This window comes from Plecotus auritus (genome assembly GCF_963455305.1).
Source record: "Plecotus auritus genome assembly, chromosome: 1".
Taxonomy (NCBI): Eukaryota; Metazoa; Chordata; class Mammalia; order Chiroptera; family Vespertilionidae; genus Plecotus; species Plecotus auritus.
Genome location: NC_137770.1, coordinates 241,084,519 through 241,103,288, shown reverse-complemented (window position 1 = coordinate 241,103,288; position 18,770 = coordinate 241,084,519). Strand labels below are relative to the sequence as shown.

The 18,770-nt window shown below is 41.4% G+C and overlaps 1 protein-coding gene across 4 annotated transcripts in view; it reads left to right on the top strand.

The window, feature by feature from the left end:
* The window catches only part of CPEB2 (cytoplasmic polyadenylation element binding protein 2), a gene marked incomplete at its 5' end in the record, with an annotated part of 69,658 nt that overhangs the window by 47,363 nt on the left and 3,525 nt on the right, over positions 1–18,770 (top strand). For all 4 annotated transcript variants that reach the window (XM_080648707.1, XM_080648706.1, XM_080648705.1 and 1 more), the window contains 6 exons: positions 2,046–2,216; positions 3,053–3,142; positions 7,210–7,328; positions 7,586–7,700; positions 12,516–12,697; positions 18,328–18,770. The exon at positions 18,328–18,770 is cut by the window's right edge and continues 3,525 nt beyond it. In XM_080648707.1, the coding sequence (XP_080504833.1) occupies positions 2,046–2,216; positions 3,053–3,142; positions 7,210–7,328; positions 7,586–7,700; positions 12,516–12,697; positions 18,328–18,555 (905 nt within the window). In that variant the 3' untranslated portion in view covers positions 18,556–18,770. The remainder of the gene's footprint in view (positions 1–2,045; positions 2,217–3,052; positions 3,143–7,209; positions 7,329–7,585; positions 7,701–12,515; positions 12,698–18,327) is intronic.

Below are 18,770 nucleotides of genomic sequence, written 5' to 3'. Positions count from 1 at the left end.
TACCTTTATTGCCAGCCTTTTGCATGCACTAAAAAAAAATATGTGTATATAATTCTTGGAAAATATGTTTAAAATATTATGCATATGGAAGACATACATAATTATTTAGTGGTTCCCTTTTATAATCAAATTAATTTGGGTTACAGGAAAGGATAATTGGCAAGGTAAAAAGTAATATTTTTGTTAGTGGTATTTACTCAGCTAACTTCTCTTTTAAATAACTATAGCTTTTATGGCTTTAGAAAGCAGTTATTTTTTTTTTTAACAATGAAGATTCTTAGTGTGGCTAGTATGTAATATGTTCTTAGCCTTTTCATTATATCCTTTGTTCTGGTTAATAGATTATAGATATTTGCTATTTATTAACTGTAACATTTTATTATAGTTAGAACATTATTATAGTTAGCAATATGGAATAATTGTCAATGTAGTTTTAATTATACTTACAGTATCATAATTAGCATAAAAAGTGTCATTTTGAGTCACCCCTCTATCTGACTTTGCTTATCTAGTGATTTCCTTATTGCATTCATGAACCCTAAATATTTATGATCTACATATTTTCTCATGATAAAAATCTGTTAGAAAGACTGTTGTATTCATGGGACTGCTAAATTTGTATGTATGTTAGGACACTTTAAAGTGAAATAATTTTCAAAGCATTGCCATATCTGAAATAAATATAACATTTAGATCTGTCATTTTTAATAAAAAATTAGTATTCATGTTGTTTCTCTATCTTATATTATTCCTTTTTTAAATATAGAATTATTTAAAGTCCAACCTTAGAAAGTTGAACCATTTACTCACAATTAATATTGTTTTTAATAGATCTTGATGAGGTTGATTTTGTTAAGTAAAATAGTACTTTCATTTTGAAGATCTTTCTTTCCATTGATCACAAAAAAATGTTGATATTTGTTTTCTATTAGTCCTTATTTCTGATAGCAAATACTTGATAAGTCTTTCTAAAGAACAAGAAAAAAGTTATCATCTTGCTTGAACCCCTGTATCATTATTTCCTTCACCTACTAAATGAAGTATCTCCTTTAAACTGGCATTCAAAGATGAGTTCTCTCACCTCAAAGTGCTTTTCCAGCTTGATTATTCTACTTCTCAAATAAATTTATTTTTCCTACTTTCTCTTATTTTTTTTCTCCCACTTGAAAAATGTACTCAAAACCATGTTCCTACAAATATTTTTACTTTTAAATATCCTGCCCTTTCTAATGCTCTCAGTAAGCACTGCTACTTTTCCAGTTTCACCACAGATGCTATTCAGTTTCACTTGAGGAATTAAGAAATTACCCATTTATTTAGACTACTCCTTCCTCCACCATACTTCTGAAGCAATGCGAAGTTTTCTTATGGATATGTGCCACAGTTGCATCTAGAGATCTTATCTTTTCTAATGCACATTCCTGGAGAGCAGGGAGTGTATTTTATCAGGTCATTTTTATTTTTTGTCCCCACATGGTCTAGCATCATGATTGCTGCAGAGGATGTGCCCTCTAATAGGGTGCACTCCCAAAGGGCCAGCTCAGCTGTGGACCGGAGTCCAGAGGGAGTGGCTTTCTGTTTTGCACATGTGCAGAAGCCCTGCCTATCCTTTCATATAATTGACAAGTATGATTAATTCAAGACATTATATGCAAGTAATGCTTGATGCCTTTGTCCTTCCTGTAGTCTGCAAGTGGGTTTTTTTTTTATGTCATCTTGTTGTCATTTTCTTTCTGCTACCAGTTTCTAAAATTCTTCCAATTACATATCCAGTCTGACCATCCTCATACATTAGATTCTTGTTGCTTTCCATAAAAATTTGAAGTGATCTAGTGTTTGTGGTGTGTTATATTACTGTTTATTTCTATGTCATTTCTCAGACTGCTTCTCTCTTGAATCTAAGTAATTAAAACCTCAAACTATTTGAATTTCCTTTCACTTTTATGCATATGTCACCTTCATGGTTAAGCCTTTGAATTTGTCATTGCTCTTTTTACTCTTTTTTCAGATCTGATATTCAAGTTATATTTGTTCTTATATTTTAGGTCGTTCTTCCCTCTTCCCAATCGATGATGGCTTGCTGGATGATGGTCATAACGATCAAGTTGGGGTTTTAAACTCACCCACATGTTACTCAGCTCATCAAAATGGAGAGCGAATAGAACGCTTCTCTCGAAAAGTTTTTGTGGGTGGCCTCCCTCCAGATATTGATGAAGGTAAGTTGATGATTTGGTGCTATTCTCTTTCACGACTAATAGATGGTCCAGTGATGCAATAAACTAATAGGTTATTCTGAGTATTAATCAATGTAATAAGGTTTCTATGGACTGAAATTACCTGGAGTATATACTGGATTTGGCTTATATGTATTTCAATGAAACTACCTGACCTGTGTCAGACTGTAGTATATTTTATGAGTATTATAGATTTTTCACATCTTGTTTTAGCATTCCTTTTTAAAATATATATATATTTATTGATTTCAGAGAGGAAGGGGGAGGGAGAGAGAGATAGAAACATCAATGATGAGAGAGAATCATTGATCGGCTGCCTCCTGCACACCCCCTACTGGGGATCAAGCCCACAACCCAGGCATGTGCCCTTGGCCAGAATCGAACCTGGGACCCTTTAGTCCGCAGGCTGACACTCTATCCACTTAGCCAAACCGGCTACGGCTAGCATTCCTTTTTCTACAAGATTTTACTTGTCAAGCAGTAATGGATCTCTTTATTTAATTTAACATAATTTTGGCATGTTTTTCAAGCCAGTGATATTTAAGGATTGGTGTTCTATACATTCATTATTATCTATATCATTTTATGTTGATTATTCTGACAAATGTGCTACTTTAAAATGAATTTATTTGGACAAAATATCTTTTTATTAATAATTTTAATAAGGATATTGAACATGTTTTTAATATTTATATTCTACCTTGTTTTAGGCTATTTGTACTTTAAAATGTTAAATATTTAAAGTAACTTACAAAATATGGGGTTTTAGAATGAATTCTTAAACTAATTCCTAATGCATATTATTATATTTTCTTAAGATGAAATTACTGCTAGCTTCAGAAGATTTGGGCCTCTGGTAGTAGATTGGCCTCATAAAGCAGAAAGCAAGTCCTATTTTCCACCAAAAGGTAAGAGTTTTTATTGCTAATATTTGCTAGGGAATCAATTATATCTAAGTAAAAGAGACAATATAAATTACTTCGTGTTTTCTATTAAAACAGAACTAAATCCAAAGGGTGCTGTGCAACTTAGATAGATAAACAGTTGTTGAACAGAGTTCCAGGCAGGAATTGAAATATAATTTTTTTAAACATTTTATTGATTTTTACAGAGAGGAAGGGATAGAGATAGAGAGTTAGAAACATCAGTGAGAGAGAATCATTGATCAGCTGCCTCCTGCACACCTCCTACTGGGGATGTGCCCGCAACCAAGGTACATGCCCTTGACCAGAATTGAAACTGGGACCCTTCAGTCCGCAGGTCGACACTCTATCCACTGAGCCAAACTGGTTAGGGCTGAAATAATAATTTTAAAAAGGAATTAGAATTGGTTTTTATGGAGACATAAACATTGTTTTACATGAGTCTCATATTCTTTTAAGGGGATGGTGAACTATAAGCCTAGGAAAATGGGTTGGCACAAAATTAATGAAACAGAATACTTGCTGTCTTTGTGACTGTTGTCATTGTTATTGTGTCTGTTTTTAATATTGATTTTTAGAGAGAGGGAGGAAGGGAGAGTGAGAGAGAAACATGGATGTGAGAGAGCAACATCAATCGGCTGCCTTCTGCACTCTCCCTATGGGTGATCGAGCCCGCCACCTGGGCATGTGCCCTGACAGGGAATCAAACTAGCAACCTTTCAGTGTAAAGGGCGATGCTCAACCAACCAACTGAGCCACAACAGCCAGGACTGTTACGTGGTTTTTGAAGTGGTTGTCAGTTTATTTCCTCAAACTTAAAACAAAAAGATATATATTAGCATGGCAAATCATAGTTTTGGTTGTTTTGTTTTGTTTTTTTTTTTGTATAATTATAGTTAATTTGTAGCCATTGCCAAAGACCAGTATTCCCAAACCTTGTTCTTTCAAGCATTTTTATCATTCCTGTAATTCATGATTTTTTCATGATTTGGAAAACACTGGTGTAGAAGCATTCAGTTTGTGAAGATACCTTATAATTAAGGCAGTGACTTGAACCCTGGATACTGAACCACACATTTATGTATGTTTCACTCTGCAATGAATGAGTTTCACCTGTGTGAATATTAGCTTACTCTAATAAATTCTAGAGAGCCATAGATGGTTTATTTTTGGTAAGAGTATTTTAATCTTTAATGGCTTTCCTTAGCTAGATCATAGTTTATTTGCCATGTTTGCTTAATTAATTTTTGTAATATAAACATTTCTTCCCTAATAATCACAAAATAATTAAGCAATATTAAAAATTTTGAATTTAAAGTATTGTTTTTAAATTAAGTATTGTGAAAATAATTATATCAAAAATAATATCACAAAACATAAGCAGCATTAAAAATATTGAATTTAAATATTGTTTTAGTAAACTAGCCTTATATTCTCTTTATTATTATAAAACAGTTATAGTTCTCAAATGCTCAGCTTTGTATCAAAATTAAAAAGCCTTAACTTAAAGAAAACCTTTATTTTTAAAAATTTTTTCAAGCATATTTAAATTGCTTCTAGTAATTAAAATAGTTCTAAAATGCATTTCTTAATCTTGCATAATTGTACCTTTGGAAGTTTCTATTTGTGTGGGTCCATTTGATGTCTTATTTATGCAATCGAGTAATGTAATTTTATTAGAATGAAGTACTTCTCTGTCACATCAGACCTTTGTGGCAGTAAAAGCCATTGTTGGCAGCAAGCAGTGTTTTTGATTTCTATGTAAAACATGACCTCATGCTTCCCTTTGTTTAGTGGAACAGATGTGCAGGGACTGCTTGATGGCTTCTTCATATTAGAACTGGGTGGCAGGCTCCATGTTTGTTTGCACAGGAATCTTGTCAAGGAAAGGGATGTTTTTAGATCGTTCATAGCTATCAGCTGCTGGGGAAAATCACAAAGTAGTAAACCAGGAATGTAAATGTTGATGCTATTTTATAATGAAGTCTGCTTTGCCTGCTGGATACATGGCTGATTAAAGGTTGACAATTGGTATCCCAAGGAAAGGAGGAAGTGCGTTTCTCCCAATGATAGAGCAATTTAAGTAAGAGCTTGGATTTACAAGTCTAAATAGTCTCTAGACTGAAAAAATTGTTTGTCCAAGTTGAGACTTGATTTAAAAGTTCTGACCCACTCTGAAGGAACCTGTTTTATTCCAGCCTCCCTAAGATAGTTTTTTAGTATCATGTGAAAGTTGTCAAGTTGCCTGGGGAATTTTCCCTCTGCGTATGGAAATTCCTGGGCCTTTCCAAGTGTTCTGTAGTCCAAAAGTGTGCTCTAGATCTTGGTACCCTAAGGCATTTAGAGGAAACTTCAGGCCCTAATATGCTCCACTGATTAATCATTCCAAATGCTTTGAGAAGGCAGTATCACTACTAGAAAGAGAATGGGACAGACCAGAGTTTGAAATTATTCAGCCAATTACTTGCTTATGTTACTGATGTCGAACGAGTAACTAACCACTTGATACCTCAGTATCCTATCTAATAAAAGAGTAATATGCAAATTGATCATACCTCCACTACAACCACAAGCCATGCCCACAAGCCAATCAGGAGTGAATATGCAAATAAACCCAACCAAGATGGCTGCGGCCACGGAGAGCAGGAGGAAGGCTTGGGTTTCCCTGGAATGCCAAGCCTCCCGCCTTCCCTTGCCGGCCTTGGCCAGGGGCAGAGCCAGGCAATCGGAGTGAGCTGGGGGTCCCATGCCCAGGGCCCAAGCCTCGGCCAGAGGCTTGCAGCCTTGGCCGGGTGCGGAGCCAGGCGATCGGAGCGATCTGGGGGTCCCCCGCTCAGGGCTGGAGGCTTTAGGCCTTGGCAGGGGCAGAGCCCATGATAGGAGGGAACTGGGGGGCCCCTGCCCAGTCCCCAAGGCTTTAGGCCTTGGCAGGGGTGAAGCAGGAGATCGGAGGTGATAGGTGTGAACTACAGAGGAAACACCTTTTCTGACAGCTCATTGGCTAAGCTCCCTGTATGCCACTGGTAATATTCTTAGTAACTTGGGTATAAGAATCCAAAAAGGTGATCTAGGGTTTTTCCCCCACACTCCTGGAGAAAAAAACGAAGGTCCGCTGCTGGAGGGCTAAGAAATGTCATATCCTGCCCTAGGCGGTTTGGCTCAATGGATAATGCCTAGGTTTGCCAACTGCAGGGTCCGGGTTAGATTCTGATCAAGGGCATGTACCTAGCTTGAAGGCTCCTCCCTGGCTGGGGCCCAGGTCAGGGCTCATGCAGGAGGCAACCAATCAAAGTGTTCCTCTCATTTTGATGTTTCTCTCTGTCTTTCCCTTTCTCTTCCACATTCTCTGAAAATCAATGGAAACATCTCCTCAGGTGAGGATAAAAAAAAAAAAGAAAGAAATGTCATATCCTATGAAAGACACATCTTGAAAATGCCTAAAGAAAGTCGTCATTTTTTCATGGTGAAGGGACTGGAGTCCGTGTTGATGAAAACACCTTGGTGGCTGTGGTGACTGGCAGTGGCTGCAGCAGCGGGGTGATGGGGCTGGTGCCTTTCCCTGATCAGCCCGGTTGCCTCCCACAAAGGGAGGCCAGACTGCAGCTTAGGCCCATTCCCCATGGGAGCGGGCCTAAGCCGTCAGTAGGACATCCCCTGAGGGCTCCCAGTATGTGAGAGGGGGCAAGCTGGGCTGAGGGGGACCCCCCCCCAAATGCACTAATTTCATGCACCAGACCCCTAGTTTTCTCTATAAAGTGGGAATAATGTTTCATAGACTTGTGAGCATCAAGTAAAATAGTTAATGTAAAACTTTTAGCACGGTACTTTTAATAGTAAGTGCTGCATGTAAAGTAGCTACTTAATTTACTGAGTATATGTTTTCACGGGCATTCCAATAGTATATTGTGTTCTCCTATAGAAAATATAATGATGCCAGTTCTATTTATAGGATTTTTCCTTTAATTAAAAACTTATATTTTCTAAACAGTAATGAAATTTGGGGTACAGTCACTTACCTTAACATATTGCCTCATTGTTCATGATTATTACAGGCTATGCGTTCCTTCTCTTTCAAGAAGAGAGCTCAGTTCAGGCACTGATTGACGCTTGCATTGAAGAAGATGGAAAACTCTATCTGTGTGTTTCCAGCCCCACCATCAAAGACAAACCAGTAAGTAAGCACCACATGAACTCTAAGCTACAAAGATAAGTTTTCCCAAAACGTTTTGAAATGATTGTTAGTGGAAAACAATTCAACCACCATATTAAGATTCAGTTTGAATAATTTTTAGTTCCTAGATAAAAAATAATAATTTGTTTCTAAATCCTACTGTCCAAAATTTTAAACAGTGAAAAATCCAGTGCTGCAAAACAGCATAAGCTGTAAAGGGAATAAGACCCAATAAAATGACATCCTTTTCTTAATAGGTTCAGATCCGTCCTTGGAATTTAAGTGATAGTGATTTTGTGATGGATGGTTCTCAGCCTCTGGATCCCCGGAAAACAATTTTTGTTGGAGGTGTTCCTAGACCACTAAGAGCTGGTAAGTAGAATACTGACAAATTGTGTGCTTTTAGAAGTCATTTAAATATGAATTTGTTCAGTAAATATTTGGTAGCTGTTGTGTACATGGCATGTTGGGCAGGTGAGGGGCAGTTCCTCATGCTCCAATAGTTGCTAACTAAGAATTCTGAGACAAATTCTGAGAACCATTCTTGAAACCATCAAGTAACTGGAGAATTGAGCAGTCATCTATCGATATTAATAGCTAACTCCACACAGACTCATAAAGAAAATCCAAATACTTCTGACTTCTTAAGTGTAACTTGCTAAGATATGAGAATTTTATGTGGATTGATTTTCATATCTGAGGAAGAAATTTGGAATTTAAAATATTAACGTGTGTTCTCAGGAACCAGAGATTTACTGGAAGATGTCAGAGAAACCTAATTATAGATATAAATATCCACTGTACAAGCTCATTTTAGGATACCATATATCCTGTAAAGTATATTAGTGCCTTCCATTACTGCATCCTCTTCCAGTATGGGAGATTTAGGTTAAAGAACCATTCTCACATGTAAATACTAATAGAACATAACTGCTACAAGGAAAGACTGTAAGGAATAGAAGAACATATGGCAAGGGAAGGTGATATAGTCTGATGTTTTAAATATACTTGTAGTTGAGCTGACATGTAAAGATTGCACAGAAGTAGTTTGGGGTGGTCAGGAAGGTTATAAGGAGTTTTCAGACAAAGGGAAGAGCATATCCAAAGGTCTTCATTGGAGGGAAGCAGATGCATTGGAGGGACCAGAGAAGCCCAGAGTGCCTGACTTGGGTTATAAGGAGTGAGTGGAGAGACACAGAAGACTGAAGAAATAAGCAGGAGTCTGGGCAGACAGGTTTAATAGGTTAATTTGGTCTTTATCCTCAGAGCAAGGGGAAACCATTGAAGAGTTTTAATAGAAGGAAGCATGATCACATTTGCACTTTAGAAAGTTGACTTTAATGACTCACGAGGGAGAACCCAGTTGAGAATAGATAGTAGACAGATTTAGTGGCCTGTTATCGAAGTCCAGAATTCAGATAGTGATGGCTTGGATTAGTGGTGGTAGTGGAGAAAGAGCCAAGTGAACAGCTACTATAAGGGAAATGCAAAGGTTGCATCTCTACTTTCAGTCTTAAGACACTAGATAGGTAGTGGTGCATTTTACAAGTTAAGGAACACTGGAGAAGGAGCCGGTTGGAGGGAAGATTTGGGTCTTGGTTTTGAAAGCTGTGGCACCATTCAGAGCTCCTAAATAGAAATTTCAGTTAAGCCATCGGTATGTAATACAGGTATCTCTGCCTTTTAAAAGTTGATTTACTTGATGCTACTTCCTTTTACATTAGTACTTACATTACATTTACATTGGTACCTGTTTTAGCTAACCAAAAGAAATACAAAGAGAAAAATAATTCTAACCTATACAGAAGTTTTCATAGAGAACTCTCCATTTTCAGATAGTGAGGGAAACCTGTATATTTTTTGAGAGACTCACACTTACTGCTCTTTGCAAATAAACTTTGGGTGGGGGAGAGATCTGAAGCGAAGAGATAGGCTGTTGCTGTGATCCAGGTGAAAGTTGGAACGGGATGTTAGTGATGGAGGTGAGGTGATTGGATTCTAGATATGGCTTGAAAATCAGGTTCACAGGATTACATGTGCAGTGGGGAAAAAGATAAAGCCAAGAGTCATGACTTGGCAACTTCATCTTTTCCATTGCTTACTAACTGAATCAGCAAAAACTCACTGAGGCAGGTTTAATGGGATGGTGGAATATCAGAGTGCCATTTGAATACACTGAGTTTTGCAGTGTCTGTGAAATTGACAATCTGAGTTGTCCAGTAGACAGTTGCATAGATGAGTCTGGAGTCCAGTGGGGAGGCCTGGACTAGAGGAATGTAGCAGCTGAGAACAGACAGGTGGTAATTAAAGCCATGACACAGGATCAAGTCACCAAAGCCACAATTGTAGAGAAGTCCAAGGACTGACTGAAACCTGGGGTACTCTGATGTTGAAAAGTGAAGGAGTTGAGGAAAGACTAGCAAGGAAGACCAGGAAGGAGTTACAATGAAGTAGAAGGAGAATTAGTAGAATAACATATCCTGGAAGCTAGATGGAGAAAATATTTCAAGGGGATGGAAGAGATGAACTATATTTAATGCTGCTTACAGGTAGATTGACCATTGAATTTGACAGTGGGGGAGATGACCTTGACAGGAGCAATTAAAATGGAGTTATGGGATGAAAGGTTGATTATGAAGGGCTGAACAAAGAAGAGAAGAGAGGGACTGGAGAATATAGAAAACTTTTTTTTAGCAATTAGGGGAACAGAGAAATGAAGCAATCACAGAGAGGAATAAATAGAGTTAAGAGTTATTTTTTTTTAAGATGGGACAAATTACAATATATTGGGAAGGACCCAATAGAGAGAGAAAAACCAGTGGTACAGAAAGTTGAAAGGGGAATTACTAAAATAATTCTTCTGTAGTGAGAGCAATTGGGATCCTACTGTAAAGTGGAAGGATTGGCTTAAAAAAAAACATTAAACTGTTATCAGGTGAAAGAGGGGGTACCTCTGGCATAAGCATTTCTGGAAGCCCCCATGGGAGGATGAGGTACAATAGAAAGCTTTATTTCCATTTCTGTGGAATCACATCCCTTCAGTAAAGCTAGAAGCAGAGTCAGTGTCCAGAGTTTCCTTTCCATGTTGGAGCTGGGTCCCGTTCAGCATCAGACAAGTTGCAGTCCATTAGTCCATTGTGTGGTGTGAATGCGGGAGGGCCCCAAAGACCAGAGTCATCAAGATTCTCAAGAGCAGCAAGAGGAACCAAGAACACAGAGAGTGAGTTCCTTTGTTCAGGGGATTAAATAAACCAAATTTGCCCCCTTGCAGTGATCAGGCCCATTCTGGCAAATTTCCTCTGCCCCCAGGTCTGACTGACAGCAAGTGCCTTCCCTAGTCCCCCAACTTTACTGTCTTTGTATCTGTCTTTGTCCAGTCTCCTGGGGAGTGTAAAGTTATAGCTCCTGGTGAAGCTGTAAAAATGACATACCTATAATGGTTGGCTTCCCCCTTTGCATCTCTCCTATATAATAAAAGAGTAATATGCAAATTAACCATCACTCCACTACACCCACAAGCCACGCCCACCAGCCACACCCACCAGCCAATCAGGAGCGAATATGCAAATAAACCCAACCAAGATGGCTACAGCCACAGAGAGCAGGAAGGAGGCTTGGGTTTCCCCGGCAATGGAGGAAGTCAAGCTTTCTGCCTGCCCTTGCCGGCCTAGGCCTCCACTCAAGGCTACAAAGTTTCAATGATAGAAGATACATAAACCCAAACAGAAATGGCGGCAGCCACAGAGCTGGAAAGAGCAGGAGGCTAGGGTTGCCCCCGGTGATGGAGGAAGCCAAGCTTTCCGCACACCCTGGCTGGCCCAGGCCTCCGCTTAAGGCTACAAAGTTTCAATTATAGAAGATACATAAATCCCCCCAAAAATGGCTGCTGCCACAGAGCAAGCAGAAGGCTTGGCTCCGCTACAGGCTACAAAGTTTCAATTGTAGAAGATAAATAAACCCCAGATACCAGGGCCTCCACTTGTGTTGCCAGGAGGCGTGGCCGGCCTGCAACCACCACAGGCCCCTCACCCAGGCCGCCTCACACCCCAAGGGAACCCCCACCCTGATCCGGGACACCCTTCAGGGCAAACCAGCTGGCCCCCACCCATGCACCAGGCCTCTATCCTATCTAATAAAAGAGTAATATGCAGATTGACCATCACTCCAACACACAAGATGGCTGCCCCCATGTGATCAAAGATCCTGCCCGCATGTGGACACAAGATGGCCACCACAAGATGGCCAGCAGGGGAGGGCATTTGGGGGCGATCTAGCCTGCAGGGGAGGGCAGTTAGGGGTGACCAAGCCAGCAGAGGAGGGAAGTTGGGGGCGACCAGGACTGCAGGGAAAGGCAGTTGGGATGGACCCAGGCCTGCAGGGGAGAGCAGTTGGGGACCAGGCCTGCAGGGGAGGGCAGTTAGGGGTGACCAGGCCTGCAGGGAAGGCAGTAGGGGCAAACAGGCTGGCAGGGGAGTGGTTAGGGGGTGATCAGGCTGGCAGGCAGAAGTGGTTAGGGGCAATCAGGAAGGCAGGCAGGTGAGCAGTTGGGAGCCAGCATTCCTGGATTGTGAGAGGGATGTCCAACTGCCCATTTAGGCCCGCTCCCATCGGGATCAGGCTTAAACGGGCAGTCGGACATCCTTTGAGGTGTCCCAGATTGGAGATGGTGCAGGCTGGGCTGAGGGAGACCCCCCTCCCCTGTGCACGAATTTTCGTGCACCGGGCCTCTAGTGTATGTATATAAAAGCCTAAGTGACCAGAACAACCAGTCAACCAGTCGCTATGACGCTCACTTACCACCAGAGGGCAGACACTCAATGCAGGAGCTGCCCACTGGTGGTCAGTGTGCTCCCACAGCCAACCTCCCACGGCCAGCCAACCTTCTGCGGTCCCGCCCCCAGTTCCGCAGGCCCTGTCTGGCTGGCGGCAGGCCCTGGCCATTCGGGCCCCGATCAGGACTTCAGGACTGGGTGAGACGGCCCCAATAGGCCCTGATTGCCGGCCAGGCCTAGGACCCTACCCGTGCTTGAGTTTTGTGCAACAGGCCTCTAGTTATTAGTAACTAGGTTAATTACAATGGTATCAAAACTATGTATCCAATTGACATTTACTTTTTAAAAAAGCATTTAAAAGTTGTTGATTTACTGTGTTCTCTCACATTTCATTAACTTCCTTTTTCTTTTGAAGTGGAACTTGCTATGATCATGGACCGGCTGTATGGTGGAGTTTGTTATGCAGGAATTGATACAGATCCTGAGCTAAAATACCCAAAAGGTGCTGGTCGAGTTGCTTTCTCCAATCAACAGAGCTATATTGCTGCCATCAGTGCTCGGTTTGTGCAGCTTCAGCATGGTGATATTGATAAACGTGTAAGTTGCAATTGGGAAATCACTTATGTCCTACAATAAGGTGCTGATAATAAGAATAATGATGAGTTAATATAATTCAAACATAGAATATTTTTATACTCCTTTAACTCTGAAATGTCTAAGTTTTCAACATACTTTAAACTTTAGGTATAATATAAAAAATATAAGTGTCATTTTAAGGCATGTTAAAAATTTTTATTAGCCAATAAGGTCTTAATATTCTTCTAACCATAGAGGTGGATCTTGGTTTAAGAGGTTGTACTCTGGAGCCAGATTGCCTGGGGTCCCCTTTCCACTATTTGCTCTTTAATTCTGGGCAAAGTAACCCTTTTGTGCCTCTTTTTCCTCACTTATGAAATGGAAAACAGTAATATTATGACCCTCACAGTTCTTTTTTTAATATATTTTTATTTCATAATGGAAGGGAGAGGGAGAGATTGAAACATTAGTAATGAGAGAGAATCATTGATCAGCTACCTCCTGCACGCCCAACACTGGAGAGCGAGCCTGCAACCGGGCATGTGCACTGACCAGGAATCGATCCATGCCCTCCTGGTCTATAGGTCAATACTCACCTGCTGAGCCATGCTGGCTGGGCTCGCTCACAGTTATTTTGAGGCCTAAATAAATTCACATATGTTGAAGCACTGAGAACAGAGGTTGGTACTAAGTGCTATTTAAGTGCTACTTATTTTTCATACTATCTAATAAAAGAGTAATATGCAAATTAACCATCACTCTGCTACACCCACAAGCCAAGTCCACCAGCCAATCAGGAGCGAGTATGTTAATTAACCCCAACCAAGATGGCTGTGCCCACGTAGCGAGCAGGAGGGAGGCTTGGGTTTCCCCGGCGATGGAGGAAGCCAAGCTTTCCACACACCCTGGCGGGCCCAGGCCTCCACTCAAGGCTACAAAGTTTCAATTATAGAAGATAGATAAATCCCAACAAAAATGGCGGCAGCCACGGAGCTGAAGAGAGCAGGAGGCTAGGGTTGCCCCCGGCGATGGAGGAAGCCAAGCTTCTGCAGCCCTAGCCTGTCTTAGCCTCCGCTTAAGGCTACAAAGTTTCAATTATAGAAGATACATAAATCCCAACAGAAATGGCTGCCGCCACGGAGGGAGCAGGCGGCTTGGCTCTGCTCTAGGCTACAAAGTTTCAATTGTAGAAGATAAATAAACCCCAGATACCAGGGCCTCCACTTGGGTTGCCGGGGCGTGTGGCCGGCCTGCAAACCACCACAGGCCCCTCGCCCAGGTGCCCCATGCCCCAAGGGAACCCCCTGATCCGGGACACCCTTCAGGGCAAACCAGCTGGCCCCCACCCATGCACCAGGCCTCTATCCTATCTAATAAAAGAGTAATATGCAGATTGACCATCACTCCAACACACAAGATGGCTGCCCCCATGTGGACACAAGATGGCCACCACAAGATGGCCACCACAAGATGGCCAGAAGGGGAGGGCAGTTGGGGGCGATCAAGCCTGCAGGGGAGGGCAGTTAGTGGTGACCAGGCTGGCAGAGGAGGGAAGTTGGGGGTGACTGGGCCTACAGGGAAGGGCAGTTGGGAGGGCCCAGGCCTGCAGGGGAGAGCAGATGGGGGATACCAGGCCTGCAGGGGAGGGCAGTTAGGGGTGACCAGGCCTGCAGGGAGGACAGTTAGGGGCAAACAGGCTGGTAGGGGAGCAGTTAGGCATCAATCAGGCTGGCAGGGGAGTGGTTAGGGGGTGATTAGGCTGGCAGGCAGAAGCGGATAGGGGCAATAAGGAAGGCAGTCAGGCAAGCAGTTGGGAGCCAGCAGTCCCGGATTGTGAGAGGGATGTCCCAGATTGGAGAGGGTGCAGGCTGGGCTGAGGGACACCCCCACCCCCGTGCACGAATTTTGAGTACTGGGCTTCTAGTTTATTATAAAATCTATATATAAAAGCCTAAGCAACCAGTTGACCAGCTGGTAGCTATGACATGCCCTGAACATCAGGGGCCAGATGCCCAATGCAGGAGCGGAAACCACAGGCATGGAAACATGGAACAGACTGATGAATCACAGAGGGAAGCGGGGAGAGGGGAGGGTGGGAAGAGATTAACCAAAGATCTTACATGCCTACTAGAGGCCCAGTGCACGGATTCATGCACCAGTGGGGTCCCTCAGCCTGGCCTACGGGGATCGTGCCGAAACTGGCTCTCCAACATCCCCCAAGGGGTCCCGGATTGCGAGAGGGCACAGACCAGGCCTTGGGACCCCACCGGTGCATGAATCCGTGCACTGGGCCTCTGGTCTAAAATAAAAATTTATTCATATTTATCTAAAGATACACAATAATAAATATGCAAACAAACTGCATATACAAAATAATTGTCCTAAACTTTAAAAGTTTCTTATTGTTTTAAGTCATCACAATAAGAACTTTTAGGAAGTCCTACTAATGCTAACTGAAAGCTAGCCACCCCATTGTGTGATTCTGAGTACTGATTACCACCTACTAGTAAAATAGGGGAAAGGAGTGGACAAAACTCAGTTGATCATTTACAAATCTATTTCATACTAAAATCTGTGAATTGTTTCTATATAAACCTAAGCAGTATTCTAAAATTATCACGTTTATAGTACAGATGAGATATACTAGGAATATTAGGTAAATTAACTTTTCATATTCTAATTAGTAGCTTTAACTTAAGTGTGTTCTTATATTCCAGTGTAACAGTGTTTTGAGACTTCTTCTTGGAGACTATTTGCACAATAAAAGACTATTTGGAGGACAGGGGAGTTGATTAACTAATGCTAGTTGACTAGACCATGGACTTTAGAAGTGTCATCAATTTAATTACCAAACCATACCATTTAGAAAAGAAGTACAGTGTAGGTTCATTACATGCAATGTTTTGTTAGTTTGCATTGTTACTTAAAATATTGGGAAAAAATTGAGAATGGGCTCTTCTTTTATTAAATATGCATATGAAATTTTTTTGAACCTTAGAATTTCTCTAATTCAGTGGTTTTGAACCTTGGCTGCACACTAAAGTCACATGGGAGCTTTAGAAAAACCTTGACATCTGGGTCCCACCCAGAGATTCTGCTGTAATTAGTCTGGAATGCAGCCAGTTCTCCCCAGGTGATTCAAATGTGCAGCCATGCTGTAGATCACTGATGCAGGCTAACCCCACTCTTGCAGAGAGGTGATACAGTCACAGAGGAAATTATTTATCCTATCTAATAAAGAGGTAATATGCAAATTGACCATCACTCCAATACACAAGATGGCCGCTCCCATGTGGTCAAAGATGGCTGCCCTATGTGGACACAAGATGGCCGCCACAAGATGGCCAGCAGGGGAGGGCAGTTGTGGGTGATCAGGCCAACAGGGGAGGACAGTTGGGAAGGACCAGGCTTGCAAGGAAGGGCAATTGGGGGCCATCAGGCCAGCAGGGGAGGGCAATTGGGGGCGACCAGGCCATCAGGGGAGGGCAGTTAGGGGCGACCAGGCTGGCAGGAGAGTGGTTAGGGGGTGATCAGGCTGACAGGCAGAAGCAGTGAGGGACAATCAGGCAGGCAGGCAGGCAGGCGAACAGTTGGGAGCCAGCAGTCTTGGATTGTGAGAGGGTTGTCCGACTGCCCGTTTAGGATTGGGCCTAAATGGGCAGTCGGACATCCCTCAAGGGGTCCCACATTGGAGAGCGTGCAGGCTGGGCTGAGGGACACACACACACACACACACACACACACACACACACACGTGGACGAATTTTGTGCACCAGGCCTCTAGTATTGTATATATTTGTAGTTTAATATTCAGAAGCAGAGGGAAAAGATTGTTGCATTGTCATACCTCATACCTCTTTGTTTCCAAAATGAGAATGAAGGACAATTATTTGGGGCAGAGTATTTTTTTTTTTTTTTATGGGAACATGGGCTCCTTCGCATGTTCCAACTCTTTTTTTTTTAAATATATTTTATTGCTTTTTTACAGAGAGGAAGGGAGAGGGATAGAGAGTTAGAAACATCAATGAGAGAGGAACATAAATCAGCTGCCTCCTGCACACCTCCTACTGGGGATGTGCCTGTAACCAAGGTACATGCCCTTGACTGGAATCGAACCCGGGACCCTTGAGTCCGCAGGCTGACGCTCTATCCACTGAGCCAAACTGGCTAGGGCTGGGACAGAGTATTGATTCTTAAATAGCAACTCATATGCAGAGCAGGTGAATTGAGAAACATGCCTTCTTACACAGGCATTGAAGTCCCTAAGAGAAGCTTATTTTTCCAGATATGTGCTACTAAAGTATTATGGAAAATAAGAATAGGTGAAGAACTGATGAAACTCTGTTTTACACATGCAAAGTTAAATAGATATTAATATTAATCAGAAATAAATATTGAAATGAACTGCAAATATAAACAATGCAAATCCATTGCCTTCCTATGAAAGGTTTTTCAGTTCTTTTTATCAACTTTTAGGTTGTTTCCAGTTATAATTGTTGTTATTACAAATAATGCTGCAGAAAACACCCTTATATATACAATTCCTGCACAAGTGCAAGTATTTCAATAGAATACATTCCGAGTAGAAATTGTTGGGTCACTGTTTTTTACTGTGGGCAATCACTGCCTTATCTCAAGCCAAGCTATTAAAACACTCCAGTTTTTCTGCCCTCCTCAGGAAAGGCTGAGGTCTTAGGCTGCCTGACACTATTCACTCAGACAAAGGTAGTAGTAACCTTTGGTTCAGAAAGAAGCAAGAAAGCAAGGCTATCTTGGCTAATAGTATCTCATGTTAATTTATAGAGTATTTACGGTGGCACTGTCTTAAATGTTTTTACTTCCATTATCTAGTCTTCACTCGATTGGGCAGGTTCTTTAATCCTCATTTAACAGATGAGGTTAAGAGGTTTAGCAATCAGACCTTACTGGAGTCTGAGGTCTTCTACCAAGTCAGGCCTTCACAGTGGGACTTTGACTTTCTACCTTTTAAATTCAAAAAAGTCTAGACATGCCCGTAATAACATGATCCACAGCCCTGGTTCTGAACCAGTTACGTACAAGCAGGTACAGCTCACCTGTGGAGGAGAAGTGCTGCCAGGCTGGTGCTGTCCCAGTGGTGCCAACTCACAGGTGGTATTGGAACGAAGGGACAAATATGTAAAAATCATTTTGTCTGCCATGACCGTTTGATATCCCTTTGCTTTTTCAAACTCACAGTAATCTCTGAAAATATTAATATACAGGTATTTTTATGATGTTACTTCAGGAAAGTCAGGGTGGAATATTTTACAAATCAGTTAGATTTTTGTAGTTTTTAAAATTATTTTCTGTCATTGGAAAATACAGTAAATACCATTCACTTTATAGTCTTCTGAAGATTACATTGCCAAACATATAGCAAAATTACCAAACTAAGTGCTTATTTAATCACATGGTCAATTAGAAGCATGAAACATCATATAAAAAAATGATTAGTTCAAGAACAAAATGAATTTTTTAACCTACTATGTGGTAAAGCATTTCTTTGGGAAACTGCCTACTTTCTCAATGTTCAATGCTGTGTTGTTTTTTTTCTCTAGAACATATTTTAAATTATTACTAAAATGATTTCTGAAGCAGACTTACTAAGACATTTTTATCTCATTTTCTAGGTGGAGGTAAAGCCATATGTGCTAGATGACCAGATGTGTGATGAATGCCAGGGCGCACGCTGTGGTGGAAAATTTGCTCCCTTTTTTTGTGCCAATGTCACTTGCCTGCAGTATTACTGTGAGTTTTGTTGGGCAAATATCCACTCTCGTGCAGGACGTGAGTTCCATAAGCCATTGGTAAAGGAAGGTGCTGACCGCCCACGTCAGATCCACTTCCGCTGGAACTAGGAGTAGCAAACCTGCCTCTGCTGGACAAGGAGAGAAAGGCTGCATGTGGCTTACTGTGTCTGAAGATACTGACATGCGGAAGAAATAAGTGCATTCTTCTGCTTTCACCCAGCTCAATACATGCATCTTTATCAGCAGCCAAAACACTACAAGCCTCTTGTTTTTCACCAAAACCCTACATCTCAGGCTTACTAATTTTTGTGATATTTTCATGT